The 17,958-nt window shown below is 30.7% G+C and overlaps 1 protein-coding gene across 3 annotated transcripts in view; it reads left to right on the top strand.

The window, feature by feature from the left end:
- The window catches only part of LOC134721504 (formin-J-like), a 45,066-nt gene that overhangs the window by 21,999 nt on the left and 5,109 nt on the right, over window positions 1-17,958 (top strand). For all 3 annotated transcript variants that reach the window (XM_063584574.1, XM_063584575.1, XM_063584576.1), the window contains exons 3-13: window positions 5,373-6,303; window positions 7,821-7,988; window positions 10,594-10,666; window positions 11,962-12,040; window positions 12,773-12,900; window positions 14,170-14,249; window positions 14,509-14,625; window positions 15,369-15,417; window positions 15,757-15,886; window positions 17,265-17,393; window positions 17,867-17,935. In XM_063584574.1, coding sequence (XP_063440644.1) covers window positions 5,373-6,303; window positions 7,821-7,988; window positions 10,594-10,666; window positions 11,962-12,040; window positions 12,773-12,900; window positions 14,170-14,249; window positions 14,509-14,625; window positions 15,369-15,417; window positions 15,757-15,886; window positions 17,265-17,393; window positions 17,867-17,935 — 1,953 coding nt within the window. The remainder of the gene's footprint in view (window positions 1-5,372; window positions 6,304-7,820; window positions 7,989-10,593; window positions 10,667-11,961; window positions 12,041-12,772; window positions 12,901-14,169; window positions 14,250-14,508; window positions 14,626-15,368; window positions 15,418-15,756; window positions 15,887-17,264; window positions 17,394-17,866; window positions 17,936-17,958) is intronic.

Raw genomic sequence — 17,958 nt, 5'->3', positions numbered from 1 at the left:
CATATACATTTTGTAGATACATGTACGTAAGCCGAACAGTCTTTTTAAATGCAAAATGATTGAAGAATATTTGAAAAAAAAACAGTTTTTGTGTCATTCGTTTAACACGGTTTATGTTGTATAGAATCAAAATTTACTGGCCATTTTGAGCTCATGCTAGAGTCCATACCGAAAAATTTCAGATACGTTTCATCATGCAGCTTATTTAAAAACTTACAATATTGGAGTAAAGAAATCCTCGTCTGGGATTAAAATCTTTTCTTTTGATCTCTTAAATAGACAAGAGATTCCTTTTGAAAATTGCCTTGAGATGAAATTAATAAATACGAAAAACAAATTAAATTTGATAAAATGAAAATAAGAAAGATTAAATACAAATATACAACAAATTATCAAAATCACCGATCCGTCCTAACCTATACAAAATGTAAATTTAAAACACTTGAAGATATTTAATATATCTGACAAAAGTTTTCTTATCAAATTGTGCGAAAGTAGACAAAGTTTTTCAAATGCACCTGTCTGTGATTGAGCAGATAAGTAAGTCACCTAACGAGGTACTTTAAAATATAATTCAAAGGTCTACCGTTTGGAAGATTAACTAAATTACTAAATTACTTATATAAAGCGTACAAATACTTTAGTACCGGTTTGAATTTTTCTTGCTGACTTTGTGACAATTAGTGTTTGTCATTTTTCTTAACACTTTCAAATTATTGATATCATCCGTAGAAAAAAAAAAACTAAGTTTGAAATATCCGCGACGATTTGTATTTTTTTCATTCGCGGAACTTGATTTAAAACATTGGTTCCTAGAACGAAAGAAGTTTAGGTTTGCATTACTGATATTCTAATATATAAGTAATTGTCTGACTGTATGTATAGTTTTTAATGATTTTAAGCAATCCTGATGCTTTTCTTTGTACTATAAATTCAGATATCTATACCGTACATGTTCAAGATGCGATGCTAAAAGTAAGCATGTTTAGTGGCCTTCGATATTTTTCTGCTCTATGGTCGGGTTGTTGTTTTTTTGACACATTTTCCATTTCCTTTCTCAATTTTATTAAGCAGTTGTTATACGGTTTAATACAGCTTGTCAAAAAAGGACATCATGTAAATTCATAAATTGATGTATTGCAAAGATTCCATTGATATAAGACCCTTTACATCTGCATTTGCTCTGAAACAGTTCTGTTTATCATGCTCGTACATGTCTGCTCTTTGTATAGAGTATTTGAGTTTGCATGTTTAAATATTCTATAACATTTTTCTTTAGACAAGTCCAATAATTTATTCGATGTGTAAACTGAACTTTATCATATTACAGTAGCGTTGTTTTTTCTTTCTTTGACCTTGAGTTTTATGTAAATTTACATACTTGTCGCTCAAAAGATTAACATTTATTCCGAGGTAGAGCAGTAAAGCAAATGTAAAGAAATGTCTTTAAATTGTTTGGTAAATATAAATATAATATGTACATTACTTATAAACCATAAATCATCTCTACACGTTTATTCAGGTGTTAAAATATATTACTAAGGTTTTTTAAATTAAATTTTAGATTGCCGACTCCTTCCTATTGTGTAGCAAAAATTTTCTTAAATAAACAATTTTATTGACCAAATTTTATCTTGAAACGTCGTTATTTAATTTTTCATGATATCAATATATCATGTTTTAAAGTTTAAAAAACTAAAATATTACCTTATAAATATACAAATGTACATAACTTGGTCTTGTATTGAGTTACCTAACCAGGTATAGGAGAGACATGAACCAATTGATATATTCTATTGGAGGACAGATGTATTGAATTTTAAAACAAATACAGTAGTCTATACAACTACGAAGCAAATTTGATCCATATAGAAAATTGTATCCCTGAGATGGATAACAAAAGAGTTTAAATTATTAACAGTGGACAATTATAGTGGATTAGACTGATGTTCAAACTAGCAGAGCAGAAATAATCGCTCAATCATCTAGAATTATAACAGATTTGTTATGGTGAGATTTCGTGGATGAAATTGAATACCATCTATAAAGGGTGGCTACACCATTGTTTTGTTGTGAGGCAAGATAGGATCGGATACTGTTTGTAGTCGAACATTTAAGCTATGTGTTAAATTTCATTTGAGTTTTCTATCAGATCGGTTTGACTGGTTGATGGACGGGTATATAATTGGTGAAGCAGACTGGATATTGTTTTACAACTGGAATCGATACGTTCGCAAGTAAAATGGTCTATTACATAGATCTACCATTAAATTGTGATAATCATCTTGTCAGCTGGAAATTTTCATTTTTTTCAATAGTTTAACAATTCCATTGTACGTTGTGACATCCAGAACACTTGATACACTGTGTTGATTCCAAGTTAGTGATCTGGGAAAGTTTCTTTCATGACTGAATTCATAATATAAATGTTTCTTTCCTTTTTTATTCAACTGGCCGTGACTTTTATGAAGCTTTTAAAATTTGCCAGATGATGAAATATGTTTGGTAAGCAGGATGCACTATTATGAACAGCAGACTATATTTTCGATTTATGGCTTCTGAAATAAATATTATGTAAGGATTTCTTCTTAAATCAGACAAAGCCAACCTTATTGAGGCAAGTTTTTATTGTTACTGGACTACTAACATTACGATCCATACTGTCATTAACCTGCACCTGCAAACATTCCGTAGTAGCAATAAATTCTTTTGTGTTGTCGTCTGCTGGATTGTATGATCATTATTGTTTTCAGACATAAAGACGGATTATGTTTGCTCACCAGGTTTGTATGTCTAAAAGAACTTGCAATGCGAGGTGTTTCTTGCAATCAATTGTGATTGTCTTGCAAATGCAAGTGCATACTTCTTAATTCTTTCAAATGGTTTCCGTGTTTTGAAAATTTTAAATTGAAAACTTTCTGCAGATTGTCATTTAATACTATAATGATTTTTTGACTGGTAACATTTTCATTTCATTGATTTTTATTTGTTTCAAGTTCAGCGGCGAATATTTCATCCATTTTTCGATCAGGAACAAATTCAAAATAAATTTCACGGGACGATGTGAATACGTTTGTCAGGGGCAGACATTTTGCTTTGGAGCAGGAAACCTACTAATTATTCAAGGAGTTGTCGCATCTGTTCATCTTCCAGGGAACCTGAGATCACCCCCTTTTTTGTGGGGTACGTGTTAATCAGCCTTTAGTTTTCTATGTAGTTTCTTTCGTGCTATTGTTTGTCTGTTTGTCTTTTTTCATTTTTGGCCATGCATGCGTTTGGCATTTTATTTTCGATTTATGAGATTGACTTTTTCTCTGGTATCTTTCGCCCCTCTTTCATTAAAGTGCATTTTTTAATTGAATGTTGGTACTGCGTGCATTAACTTTATAGTTAAAGCATTCGGTTTCGTATTCCTCTGTAGTCATTCATGCGACTATTTATGATATTTAAATTGTTCAAATACTTTATCTGCCTTCCAACCTTTCATTTAACAGAGGAAATGATTTACTGTACCTTAATGGTTTTTTGAATTCCTTTTCTTTCTTGTCTCTAGAGATTTAAATATTTTCCTGTCTGGTTGCAAAGGCAAAGTCATGCTTTGTTTACTTTTTCAATCTTTGTTTGGTAAAATTTGATGACTTTGCACATACATATCTCCAAGTGCATACACATTTAGTTAACTTGATATTTTATACAAACTAATTAATTTAAGTTTTACAGACATTCAAGCTCGGAAACCTCGTCAGCAGTTTTCTTATGTCAAATCTTAATGATTTCATTAATAGAAGTTTGTTTCTGTTTCATATCTTCAGAACTCTTACAGACTTAGGGACGATTTAGAGCTTTGCATATTGAATCTATAATAGACACTTGTCTATTTTAAAGACTGCAGGTTGCACAAAATGCGTAGTTTGGTTGCCGTCAAATGCATTAACATATATCTCAAATCTCCAATATTTTTTTTCAATTGTTTGCAGTCTCAAGTATCAAATCGTAAGCAACTTTTAAGTTACAATCTTTAAAGATATTTACCAAATTCTTACCAAATACTTACCCAGTTTTATCAAGCGAAATTAATGGATTTTTTATTTCAAGTTCTATGGTGCATGTCTGTTCTTCCTTCGTCATGGATAAAGTTTTGTTATATTCCGTTCGGTTAATTGCTGATTTGTTTTTGTATGAGGGTAACCTAAATAAAAAATATTTCTTAAATATTTATTTTTTTATTATCAAATTTTCACTTTTGTCTTCAATCTTTTTTCAAAATATATTTAAAAAAAAATACATGCCAATGTTTAATTTGCTAGAGGCTATTGTTTACCTTGAATTATTTTTCATGTTTGCAATTGTAAGCATGTTTATTATAGTTAAACATGGATGTGGTTTTATAATTTTGTACTGCTTTGATTCCCTATACTGGTTCGTCTCAACATATTTGACCTTTTAATTTTTTTTGCTCTCTCTCTCTCTCTCTCTCTCTTTGACGATATTCTTTGATTTCAAATATTTTACCATGCACTCCGATGTGCATTTCTTGGTTTATCTTCACCAGAAATGCTCAACACCGAATATCTGAGAGCCAAGCATGTAATAGCATAACGACCAAAAACACATTAATTGATGAAATGCACAACTGATGTTAAGTTAAATTTCAACATGTTTTTATCCTACACAACACACAATATTCTGTGCCACCAATATTTATAAAACCAAATTAAGTTGTTAGTTTTAATAAGAATTTGCATCTTGCGGAAGTTGAATTGACAAATACGCCTGGGTTTTCACCACAAAAAAATTACTCATACAGCCTGATAAATCTGAGGGAAAGTTGTGCACCTTTAACCCTTTTAAGGCATGGCAGGTCATATATAAATGAACCTTAAATGTATTTTATGCTTCAAAAAATTATAACCTTTCCAGGATGTGTATGTGCTTCTTAGGGATGGTTCCTTGTTAGAAGGACTAAAAGCAATATAATATATTAATATTCAAAATTCTTCTTTTGGATATGTCTCGGTTCGATGTTCTGTTTTCTCAAATTTTTCCTTGTATTTTTATTGCTGTATTGTTAATGGGGATTTCTGCCTGTACTGTACTTCCATTAATTCCGATCTCTGATTTCACATGTAATTACATTTACACACGAAAAAACGATTCATTTCGCATGGTTTGATTTTCTGATCCATTTCTTTGACAAAAAAGAGTTCAGCTCACGCTTAAACGTAAAAATCCTCCCATTTATTGATACTTTTTTAGGGATACGTATATTTATACAAAACAGCAATACAAATGTGTTTCCTACATTAAAACGTCTATATATCCGTTTAAAAAGTATTGAAATGATTGATGTCTATAATTTCTTTTCTTTTTAGATGAGAGATGGATGGCATGATTCATCACCAACAGAGAAATTTCAAGGAAATGTTCTAGTGAATACTCTCCTTAAAAAATATCCAGGTCGGTTTCAAAGTCGTTGGGCTGCCGTAAAGTTTGCCAGAGGCCTTTTTCGTGACGGCATTATAAACAGTGTCGCTAATCTAAAATCTTTCGAGGATTCTGGACAACTTTATACGTGGCCAAATAATGACTCCTCCGCCGAATGGCGTAAAATGACGTCTCACGAAGAACATTCAAATTTCCGAGGATACACTCCGAAAAAGAAAAACTTCAACGACCAAGAAGATATCGATATTATCAAGAGTGTGAAATCCGCTCTAAGTGGAGCAAAACAAGATACATCTTTAATCAGTAAATTCTTCAAGGATCTTCAGAAGGATTTTCTTGATTCTAACTCGCCACAGAAGACACAGCCATCTGAGCGTAACTGGATTAATCCAAGATTGAGTACTGCGTCTAGTGAAAGTTCTGCTGATACAATTACTCATAGCTATTCAAAATTCAAAGACAAACCTGGAAGTAAAGTAAATAATAATCATAATTATCAAATGGGTTCTAATACACGAAATTATAGTTCAATACCCGAGGAAGATATGCCTGTCCTTGACCGTTCTCATGGTGGATCTTCTTTAGAGTATGAATTATCAGCAGGTAATCCATCCAATGGCAGACGATGGCAAGAAGCACAATTTTGTTATTCAGACAATGAAAAACAACTTATTGAAGAAATGAAGAAAATGAAACGAGATCATAATGAATCAATACAAGCTTATGAAGAAAGAATCAGTAAACTTATGGCCAAAATGCATGAACTTAAAGGTATTGCTGAAATGTTGGAAAATTCTAGTACCAAAGGTTCACCTTACGGTTTACTTCCTGGTCGAGCACATCTTATAAATATTTTAGGTGAGTTTTTGTATTTATATTAAGAAAAAAGAAGATGTGGCATGAATGTCAATAAAACAATTCATCATTTGAATCCAAGTGTAAAAAAGTAAACAATTATAGTGAGTGGTGCTGTCTGATTTAGCTTATTTCATTTACTAAGTATACATCCTGTCCTAGCAAGCACGTTATATGGTTTGGTACGGTAAATTAAAAATGGTTAATATATACATCGATTTCTTATATTATCAATACATTGTCTCAATCTTAGTGTTTTAATTAGACGTTTTTGCTTTTGAAAAACAAATAAAGGTGTAGAGTTTGTATTTGTTGTAAATATTTTTGAAGTATCGCCGTCTTGAGGATTATTTCCAGACAGAAAACATATTTCGTTAGATAACTTTAATACATATACAGACATAATATAACAATATTATAAATGTCGACCTTTTCATCTGGCAGTGCAATGTACAAAATTGTAATTCAATCAAGTGGAAATTGTTTTTCTTTTATAACGCAATGATAAAACTTATTGTAAAATTTTCTTTTCAAAGTAAAATATTTGCTCTGTTGAACATATTATTTTACAATTACATCATTTTATGCTGCTCAAAATCTTCAATATTGGAGGATATAAAGCTATATAATTAAATGATACAGACAACTTTGTAATTCATTAAATTATTTTTTTTAATACCTTATCTGCAACCCTCATTAGTAAAATATTTGCTCTGTTGAACCTATTATTTTTCGATTACATCATATGTTGCTCCAAAGCCGTTTTGTCTCGGTGGAATTAAAGATATACACTAAAATGATACAGACAAATATTTCATTCATTAAATAATTTAGATACAGTATCCATTAATCTTTGATATAAAACATGTTTGTACACAGGTCATATATTTTCGACAAATGCATAAAGAATGTACATAGATCATTTTAACATTATACCAAATAGTAAATGCTAAGGTATAGAAAATATACATTAACCTCACGCGAAGGATAATTGAATCAAATTTACCGAAAGGTCATTTTACATTTCAAATTTTGAAGTTAACTATTTGAAAATTGTATTGTGAGTGGCCGACGACACACGTTTACGTGTTCATGAAAAGCAAACTTCGAAATTGTTTCTAAGGATTAACCTAACACACTGGAATTGATGCAAGGTGTCATTGATGCAACTGAAGGTGTCATTGATGTGGAATATATATTTCTAATTAGGTAAATACGTTGTGGCATGTAGATACTTGTTTCATTTTTAACACAACTGCTTAACCTTCTCTGTTCCGAAACACATTGCAATTTAAACATATTTATGCATGTAATCCACATATTTGGCTTTGAGTATTACTGTTTTGTGGGCAGCGGTTTTGTTACTCATAAAACTGGATGTAATAATTGTGTATTTGAAGGATGGTTAACATGCAAAATATATCAATAAATGAGTAATATGAAACCTGTCGTTCAAATATTTAATGAATAATAGATTTTTTTTGTACTGATAAAAATGAAACATATTTCGTATCTTGTAGGGAATAAACAGGACAAGAAACCCATAGGATCTACAACGGGTGGATTTATCCCTCCTCCATTACCGCCAAGACCAACCAAAGGCAATAAAGTGTATCCAAATAAACCTATTATTCATCCAAAATGTAAAATGAAACATTTAGATTGGTCAAGGATTATTCTTAAAGATGGTAAGTGATGTAAATTAGATAAGAGCACAGTTGTAAAGTTGTAAATTATTATTACAAAAAGTTGTAAACAGTGTTATTCATTTTGTGTAAAGGTGAAGGACCATATGGGATTTTTCAGCCGACAGCGTTTTAGTTAAACATTCATTTACACAAATGTATATTGCGCTATTTTAACAAGAAAACTGTTAGTATTCCACTTCGTATGTCAGGATGAATTGCTATTGTGTGTTTTAGAATAAACAGAAGTGTCACATGTTGCCCAAACAACGTGCATCAAAATGTACCTGATACAAATAAGGAGATAAACTCATTTTTCAGCCAACAGCGTTTTAGTTGATTATTCATTTACATAAAAATGAATGTTGTGCCCTTTTAACAAAAATAAAACCCTGTTAGCATTCTACTTAAATCAAAGATAAATAATCTTTGTGTGTTTTAGAATAAACGGAAGTGTCCCACTATACACAAAACAATTCACAATATGTAACTGATAAAAATAAGGAGATAAACTCATTTCAATAGACAGGAACACTACAAAATGTGCAGTTTGATATCAGGGATGTCAAATTAAAATTCTTTGGAAAATAAAATGTTGGTCAGGGTCAAATTGTGTTCATATTATCATGATCAAGGAAAGATAATTTAAATACTTTGATAAGTTGTATTCTTATAATGAACAATTACTCAACAATAGCATTGCGATGCATTGCGTTCAAGATATAGAATATAATTTCTAACCATTTAAACAAGGTTAATAGAAGATGCCCAATTGTCAGTTCGAATCTTAACCATTATGTTCTACGGATAATGATATAAAATAGGCCTTACAAAAGAGAGGAATGTTAATGTGTGCGCTACCTACCATAACTTGAATAGAAATGCTTGGTTGAAAAGTCACGCCATCCAGCATTAATCATGTGTATATAACAATAAATATGTCACATGGAAGACTTTTTTTAAAACGTCGAATTTGTAGTATCCATATGAAATTATGGATTTTGGTAGAAAAGGTATACAGTTTTATCGTCGTATCTGTTCCGGTCCGGTAAGCTTTTTACATTCTGTCGTGATTTACAGCTTTATGTTATTACTTTTTTTACAATTAAAAGCTAAAATATTTTCTCGCTTTATATGGTTGATTTTAAAGATAAAAAACGATACAGCGTTTCATTATTTTGATTCAATAAGGCAACTGTTTTCTTCAACTTTGTTATATTTTAATTTGGCAGATATGAATATGATCACCATAAAATCAAGGTTGAAAGTTTATTTACAACCAATGGGTCGATGCCACTGCTGGTCGAGTTTTTATTCCCCGAGGGTATCACTAGCCCAGTAGTCAGCACTTGTGTGTTGACATGAATAATCATTGATATGGTCATAACTATAAATCGACTGTTTACAAAACTTCGAATTTTTGAAATACTTCAGGCTTTTCTACCTCAGTAAAAGATTACCTTAGCTGTATTTGGCAAAGCTTTTAGTATTTGTTTGTCCTCAATGCTCTTCGGTTTCGTACTTTATTTGGCCTTTTTAACTTATTTTTTATTCAAGCGTCAATGATTTCAGAGTCTATTGTTGGCGAAAAGTACGTTTGGTGCAAATACAAAACTCCGATCCTGGGATCTATGATGAGTTTATTAACATACATAAAACAATTGCCAACTAACATTTCATTTATCTGTTCTTTCATTGTTGCACATATTATGTTTCACAGTGAAAAGTCAGTTGCTATAAAACAGGGGTATAAATGTGCATTTCATAAAAAAAATAAAAAATAAAAAAAAAATATAAAAGAATAAATATGGCAAAATCTCATGAAAAATACCAGACGTATACATTGATACGACAGACGCGACAGTCCTCTACATCAGACTCATCAGTAGGCATACATGTAAACAAATAAATTGCTTTCAATTTTAAACATTACCATATAAATACATACTGTATGCAAATATTCTTTGTTTATCTACAAAAATTACAAAAAATGAGACTTAATTTATTTGTTATATTGTATAATGTATTTTTTTTTAAATGCAAAGGTTTTATCATAGCACATGGTTTAATACAGAGGTGGTAACCCAAATATTATGAATGTCCTTGATCTTATGTTTTACAAAGTGACGAGATAATTGTATAGGTTTTATACTAGCGATGTAACTTAAAACTTACTATTTACTAAATCACAAAGCTAGAAATATGTTACAAAAACATATGAAAGGTGTATTTTTCTGTAAAATTAAAAGGAGTGTACGATTATTAACTATTGATGATACCACGTATAATGCCAGTAAAGACATTGTAATTTTTAAATATCCATTTGCTTATGTTTTATACAAACAAAAAAAGTTTTATGTATTGTTAATGTAAGGCTTGCGTGACTCGAACTATTTTTGTTATTAAACTATCTTATGACTTACTTACCGATTTAATGCCCACAGTTTTTGTTACTCATTTGAGGTTTTAGCATTCCAGTAGAATATTTCATAATTGTAACAGGATTGTTTAAGACCATAGGATATTCATGAGTTTTAAGATGTTTTCTCAATTTCTCTGAGATATTATGTGATATAAACTGTTTTCAATTTTGTTGTTGGGTTTTCAGGATCACAAAATTCTTTAACTACGTTATGGCACAACATGGCAGAGCCAAAAATTGACACAGACGAGCTTGAACGGTATGACAGTTATCTTTATAGTCTCTTTACTTTTAGAAAATTGCACCTTATACAAGAATGTCATCGTTTCACAATACTTTTCAGTTCAAAAGTGTCTGCATTGGGTTTACATAATAGATAGCAATTGGAGTAAATAATAAAAGGAGAACAAAAGGTTATTAAAATTAGAAAAAAAAGAAAAGTGAGAGGAAGAAATAATGGAGATAAATGGTGTAATAAAAAATAATACAAAGAAGACATGCCCTTATACAAACATCCAACGATTTGAAGTAAAACTATAATGAAAACATAAATCAGTTGAATAGAAATCTTCATCTAAATGTTTCTAAATGTTTGTTCAGAAGATAACTGGAAACTTTTAATCGTTTTGAATATGAACATGTTCGTATATTCCAAAGGAACTAAAATATTGAACCCTGTCTCATTGACAGTCGTACTACATTTATTTCTCCTCATTTGTAATATTTACTACTTCTATACATCTACAAATTAAAATAATGTGAATAACTTCCGAAATATGACATTATAGCAGAGCTCACAATGAATCATTTAATAGAAGTGATTACATTTATTTTAAATTTCCATTTTGTTTTTAAATTGTTGCTACCATCATAGACACAAATACAATTGTTTTTATGTTTTTAAAGTGCACATGATTGAGCTATATATGTCAAATATTTTCTTGAGGCAAAACTATTAGAGTTGTAAGCCTATTAGATAAATAAAAAAATAACTCAATCATAAAAGTGCAAAACGTATATAATCAAAACATTAGACGTTTTCTCTAGTTAAATGGAGGGAATGCCTTCATTTTGGATATGTACAATGTACACAACAGCTTTGATAGAAAACACTTTGCCTGTAGTTTATAAGTTAATAACTTAATTATTGAATAGAATCAAATATAGGAGACAATATCTCCTCTTCTGCGTGTCAAATTACTATGGATCCCAAAATTAAATCTTTCTTGGTACAAGTGTATTGAATAAATCAGCTACATTGTACACCTGCATATCAAAATGTCTGACTTATTAAATGTATGAAAACCCGAGTTTCAACTTGTAAGAAACGTAGTCCCTGTATAAACGCGTGTGCATAAACGTATAAAACACTTTGACATCTTTAAATCTTGCTACTTTATAAACTTCATGAATACTAATTATTCTGCAGCATAAAGAATGATGGATCAAAACCATGTTGATAATATATATTAAAGAGTTATATACTAGTAGTCCATTGCAAAAGAATGATTTGAAGGGTTGTATGATTTTCTACCCACCTTCTATCTGTTTCAGGCTATTCCGATGTTTTAGTGGAGTAGGAAATAGTCTCTACGATGATATTGTAAATCGTCGAGGGAAGTCAAAACACCAGGTATGTTTAAGAAAATTAACAAATAATTACAACACTTTTGTGTACTAGAATAAAAGAAATTGAATTGACTACACACATTTTATTTGATTCAAGAACAAGCTTCTGTCGTTATATGTCCTTACAGTTCTAAAAAAAAACCAGCAACTTGTTGTCATAGAAATGGAGTCACAAGTAGATGCCTCTATCTATGATAAAGAACTTAATAATTGAAAAGTGTATTACTTAACCTTTCTTTTAATTAAAAACAATTAATTGCTTATATTATGAGCTGTTTTCTGCTGTTTTGAGTTCCTACATCATTAAGTCAACACATACAATTTAAGCTGAATGTTAAAATTGGTAAATACGTGATTATACATGATCATACTTTATAAATTTCAATACTATTGTACTAGGCCTTGAATGATGAGCATATTTAAATCATCTTTCTTTGACATTAATGAAGTATAAAGTTACATTATAAATAACAGTAACAAAGGCAGTGATCTTTCGATATATCAATTTAAAGTTTAAATCACGAGAATTTTGTATATTGTATTGTTTTATGCACATGTATACTTTCCCTATGATTGGATCAGCCTAAAAATGAAACAAAAAGTTGTCATTGTACCTTTTTCGGAATGTTTCATTACCATTTTTTTACTGGCTCAAAATATTTGTTTGAGTTGACCATATGAAAATTAAACAAAACAATGTTTTTTAAGGTCTCTCATCATGATACTTTATTTTCAGTATGTGACCATTCTAACCGGTGACCAGTCACGGCGTCTAGTCAGTACCATGAAAGTATTGCCGTGTGAGTTACCGACTGTTGTAGATGGTCTAACAGCGATGGATTATCAGGCCGTACAATCAGATAGGTTAGTTACGCTTTATAGATATGTGAAGGTGGTTCTGATCCGCTGACAATACATTATAGATGCTCACTACCATTTTTATTATGTCTACGCACAATGCTGACATCCAAGAACATCATCTTTAAGGAAGAGTCTGTCCAAAGTTTGTTTCTTTAGTATATGATTTGTCCGATTTGCCAGACTCTAACCCACTCCAATGTTACTACATTCGCATTCGCAACAGTTGACTTAAAAAATCATAATGTAAATCATTGTATTAACACATAAACTACAATTGCAAGGGTTTGGTTTTGCACTTAACATTCGTATCTGAACTGTTTTGTAATATGTACCGTAGATAAATTAAGATTGCAAGATATCGAACTTTTATCTTTCTCTCCTTTTATTTGGAGTTATCATATAATTAGTCTGGTGTGATTAATTAAAAGCCTGGTATGTATGATGAGCCTTTACAGCCACTGAGTCGATATTATTGCTGCTGAACGTTTCTTCCTCTAGAGTATCACCAGCCCAGTTGTCAATATCCTTTTTGTACAATAACTTTTGATTATGAACCCACATTAACTTACGGTTTTTACACCAAGGCATATAAAGTATAAAGCAGGTTATGCAATACATTTTTTAACTTCAAGTTTTCAATGCCCTGGACCTTTATACTAGATTATGGTTGAAACTGTTTTGAATCAACTGCCATTGATGAGTCTAGGGTAGACAAAACATGATGTTGGTTACCTAATTGCAAGCATGGTATGTTTGGTGACTTTTTATTTATTATCACTAGGTCGATGCCATTGCTGATGAACGTATGGCAATTGATATTATCACAAGTTCAGTACGTCTATGCTGGTATAAAATATCATTGATAAAGATATTTTACTGTCGATTAACAATTCATTATATGGTAAAATCAATTATAACACTAAAGTTCATATACAGTCAGGAATAGAAAAATGTATCCAGATTTTGCACAATACTTGAAATTCTGGTTTTCAATGCTCTTTCAATTTGTAATTGATTTGACAAATGTGTTTTAGCTTTACATGAATTTAGACAATACGTCAGAAATATGTACAAGGTCGATGTTTATTACAATTTATGAACCGCGACAGATGTTCAAAAACTACTCAATTACAAAAACCTCTGTTATTATTTATTTGTGATTGAAGTGTAACAACTCTCATTCTGTTAATAAAAATGTGATAATGTCAATTACCAAAATGCCTTTTTTGTTTATGTTAATATATTTGTCATATGGATCATTTATGATTATAGATTCGTGGAGCTTGTGGAAATTCTTGCTACCTGTAATGAAATAGACACAATCATGTACCACGTGAAAAGAAAAGGATCAGGTAATAGTTCACATATGAAATTTTTTATCAATGAATCGGATCGTTTTATAAATTATCAATGGAAATGGTAAATGATTTTTGAAAATATCTAAGTGAACAATGAATTATTTTTTAGGAAAAATGTATTAAATATCATCATGAGGATATGAAAATTCAATCTTTTTATAAATTATTATAACCTAAATGGTGTTTGAACGATTTATATAGTTAACTTTGTATTACCTTAAATGTTTCTTACCAAAGTCCTTTTGTTTTGTAGCTAATATTGATCATCCAGAATTTTTCATCAGTGAAATTTCAAAATTGGATCACCTGAAAGACAGACTTGATTTCATGAGATTTAAAAAGAAAGTTCAGTGGCACTTATTTGAAATAGGTACACATTATTTAAATTCAAATTATTATTTTTGTTTAGTTTAATGAGGATATATTTTAAATTTATCAATCTGGCGAGTTAAATATCAAACAAAAAACGTACTCCGAGGAAAAGTCTAAACGGAAAGTCAAAAGCTCGTACACATCAAACGAAGGGATAACAACTGTCATATTCCTTACTTGGTAAAGGCATTTATGTATGTAGAAAATGTTGGATTACACTTTGTTGTGTAGCAAGATAAATCTCTCACTTGTATGTATGATACCATACTATTTGATTTGACGACTAGGTTAACTCGCATGAAATTGAATGACACTCACCTTCATTGTTCTACAGTCTTTCATGTAACGAAGAGTATGCGAAAGAATAGTTACAGCTTCTAATTGATATTCAATATCTTAATAAACAGAATGATAACCAGTACTCAGTAATCTCCATTCTCCAAACTAAATTTACAAGGAGGAGAGCTCAAATTGATTTCTTTGTACAGAGCAAGGACTAAAATTGTAAATGTACCAAGCTAATTTTTTTGTTCTCTGGTGCGCGCTTTGTCTGAAAAATACTCATCATTGACAGCGAATAAAAAAAAATTAAAGACCTAATAGAGTACCAGTTGAAAAGTATGTTACATTACTAAAACATATTTGAAAAAATATCTTGTCTCCAATAACAAACTTAGTTGTTGTTGATTTGATTAACATGTCCTTGAAGTTTGAAACAATTTTTTTTATGTATGATTTCAGATCAACAACTACGTGAACTTCATACAGCTTGTGATGAAATTTCAAACAGGTAAATATGTTGTTCTTTGAAAACCTATGTTCAGCGATATATAATTGATAAATTGTAAAACAAAATGAGGAAATAAGATCAAACTTTACTTTATAGTTCGTTTATGTTCCGTCTGTTGAAGCTTTACTTATATGTAAAAACTGAAAATAGTTCTATATAATTGATCTTTGTACTTTTGTTGTCATTGAGACGCTAGTATTCTAAAAATAAACTTTACATATATTCGTTTTCTATTAAAAAGTAAAATCACAAAAATACCGAACTCCGAGGAAAATTCAAAAAAAATTATAATTTAAATTATATATGTATTATTTAACGACAAATTGGGTTTTTTTTCAGCATGGCCTTAAAGAACTTGATGGAAACATTACTAGCAGTGGGTAATTACGTTAATGGAGGTACAGAGGAAGGACAGGCAGATGGATTTACCATAGAAACGATGAACAAACTGAAGGAAATACAAGATCAAGTGAGCTATTAAACTTATATATGTTGGTGTACAGTTAGAAAAAAGCAGAGGCAGATACATCAATAGGACCATAAAACAATCACAAGTATTTAAAAAATGCGACAACACGATGGCATTAAATAATAAGAGAAATATGGGGAAAAAAAGAAGGAAAATACATATAAGAAGTAAAATCACAAACATGCCGAACTCGGAGGAAAAGTTCTAAACGAAAAATCACTAGGCCACAATGGCAAAATTAAGGCTCAAACCCATCGAACGAATGGATAACAAATGTCATATTGTATAACAGTCATATAAAATTCCATTATACTGACAACTATGTTCGAAAAAAAAAAGTTAAATGGATGTCATTTTATGAAATGATTGTATCTTATTCTTGAATCTTATTAGAACTGTCACGGGCACTCAATAAGAATCATATTCAAAACAGTGTGGTCCTGGCCATTGATTGACGACCTAAATTATCCCATTGACTGGGACAGATAAGGCGAACGTTTGTCGGTAACAATCACTGCTCACCATGTACTTGTTAAAGACACTGAATCTGTGGGGTCACCAAAGGTTCTCAACACCTAAATAAAGTAATTCGAAAAACGAATCCGGAATAATACGATGTGTTGATTTATATCAATAATATAAATCAAAACATAAAGGTTATTCCTGAATAAGTTTTCGAATTATTTTATTATTAAAGGCGTTAAGAACCTTTGGTGACCCCACAGTTTAAATTCTATAATAAGTAAGAAGTGAGCAATGGTCGTTACAGATAAACGTTCACCTAATCTGTCCCATTCAATGGGATAATTTAGGTTGTCAATCAATGGCCAGGACCACACTGTTTTGAATATGATTCTAACAAATCGTGCTATTAAGACATATATTTCAGCGTCTTGGTCCACTTTGAATTGATGTGTTTCCTCGGATTTGTTTTCAGTTAATCATCGTTATATGACTATTGAACAGCTGTTTACGACTTCTGCCTTTATTTTCTGTTGCTAAAATGTATATACATATGATATAAATAAAAGAAACTATTACTTTTGAAATGGTGTTAGGATCATGTGAATGAATGGTTTGTTTCACATGTATTGCAACATCCCCAAATACTGCACCTAATTTTGTTTGAGCTGTCCTTATTGTGGACAGAAAACATCAGCTTTACAAATGCTTTTATCATTAAAGAACAGTTCATTTTAAAAAAATAAATCGTATAAATGTCTTCTAAGCTTGTGGTTCTTAGAGGACAACATTTTCGCTAGCAGTTTTACTTTATTAGAAACTTGTTGCTCATTTTTTTAGATACACTTTATCAGCCTTTTATGCATTATTTTCATTTCTTTTTCGTATTTATAATTATGTTTTTTTTCGATTACAGGATAATAAAAGTAATTTACTGGAGTTTGTTTTGAAAATGTATTGTCAGCTTTATGAGACTGAAGTTGATGTTAGTTGTCCCACTAGGTTCAGACTTCCAGAACCATCCAATATGAGACATGCTGCTCAGGTTAGTAAACATTATTCAATTTCTAACATTGACATATAAGGTAATGGTAGATAGTTTGAAAGAGTCAGTTGATAAACGTGAATTATATCGGGTAAGAAATTTTGACGATGCAGTAATGCTCGATGTCAAACAAAAGAAAATATACATTTTGTTCATTGCATTCGTCTGCCTCAAAGTGAATTATGTTGGTGACCTTCTGTTGTTGTTTTTTATATGGTCGGGTTGTCTCTTTGACACATTTCCCCATTTCCATTCTCAATTTTATGTTACGTGCAAATTTATTTTAGAAAGATCATCCCTTGCAAAATCTCTATTGATGTTGGAAAATCATGACTGCAACAGTTATCAGCAAATTAAATATTTTTAATGGAGGTCGTGTAGTCAAACATCTTTTCTGATGTTATTTATATTTTTGCCTTCTTACTGTATACTTATTATATATTTTTTACTATAACTAATTCTTTTGGCTGTAGGTTTCGTTTGAAAGCATTCAAGAAACTTTACAAAATCTTCATGGTGAATTGAAGATTCACAAGGAAAAAGTAAGTACATAAATATGATACTC

This window comes from Mytilus trossulus, chromosome 6 (assembly GCF_036588685.1).
Source record: "Mytilus trossulus isolate FHL-02 chromosome 6, PNRI_Mtr1.1.1.hap1, whole genome shotgun sequence".
NCBI lineage: Eukaryota > Metazoa > Mollusca > Bivalvia > Mytilida > Mytilidae > Mytilus > Mytilus trossulus.
The sequence above is the reverse complement of the archived record's forward strand: the minus strand, read 5'-3'. Positions and strand labels throughout refer to the sequence as shown.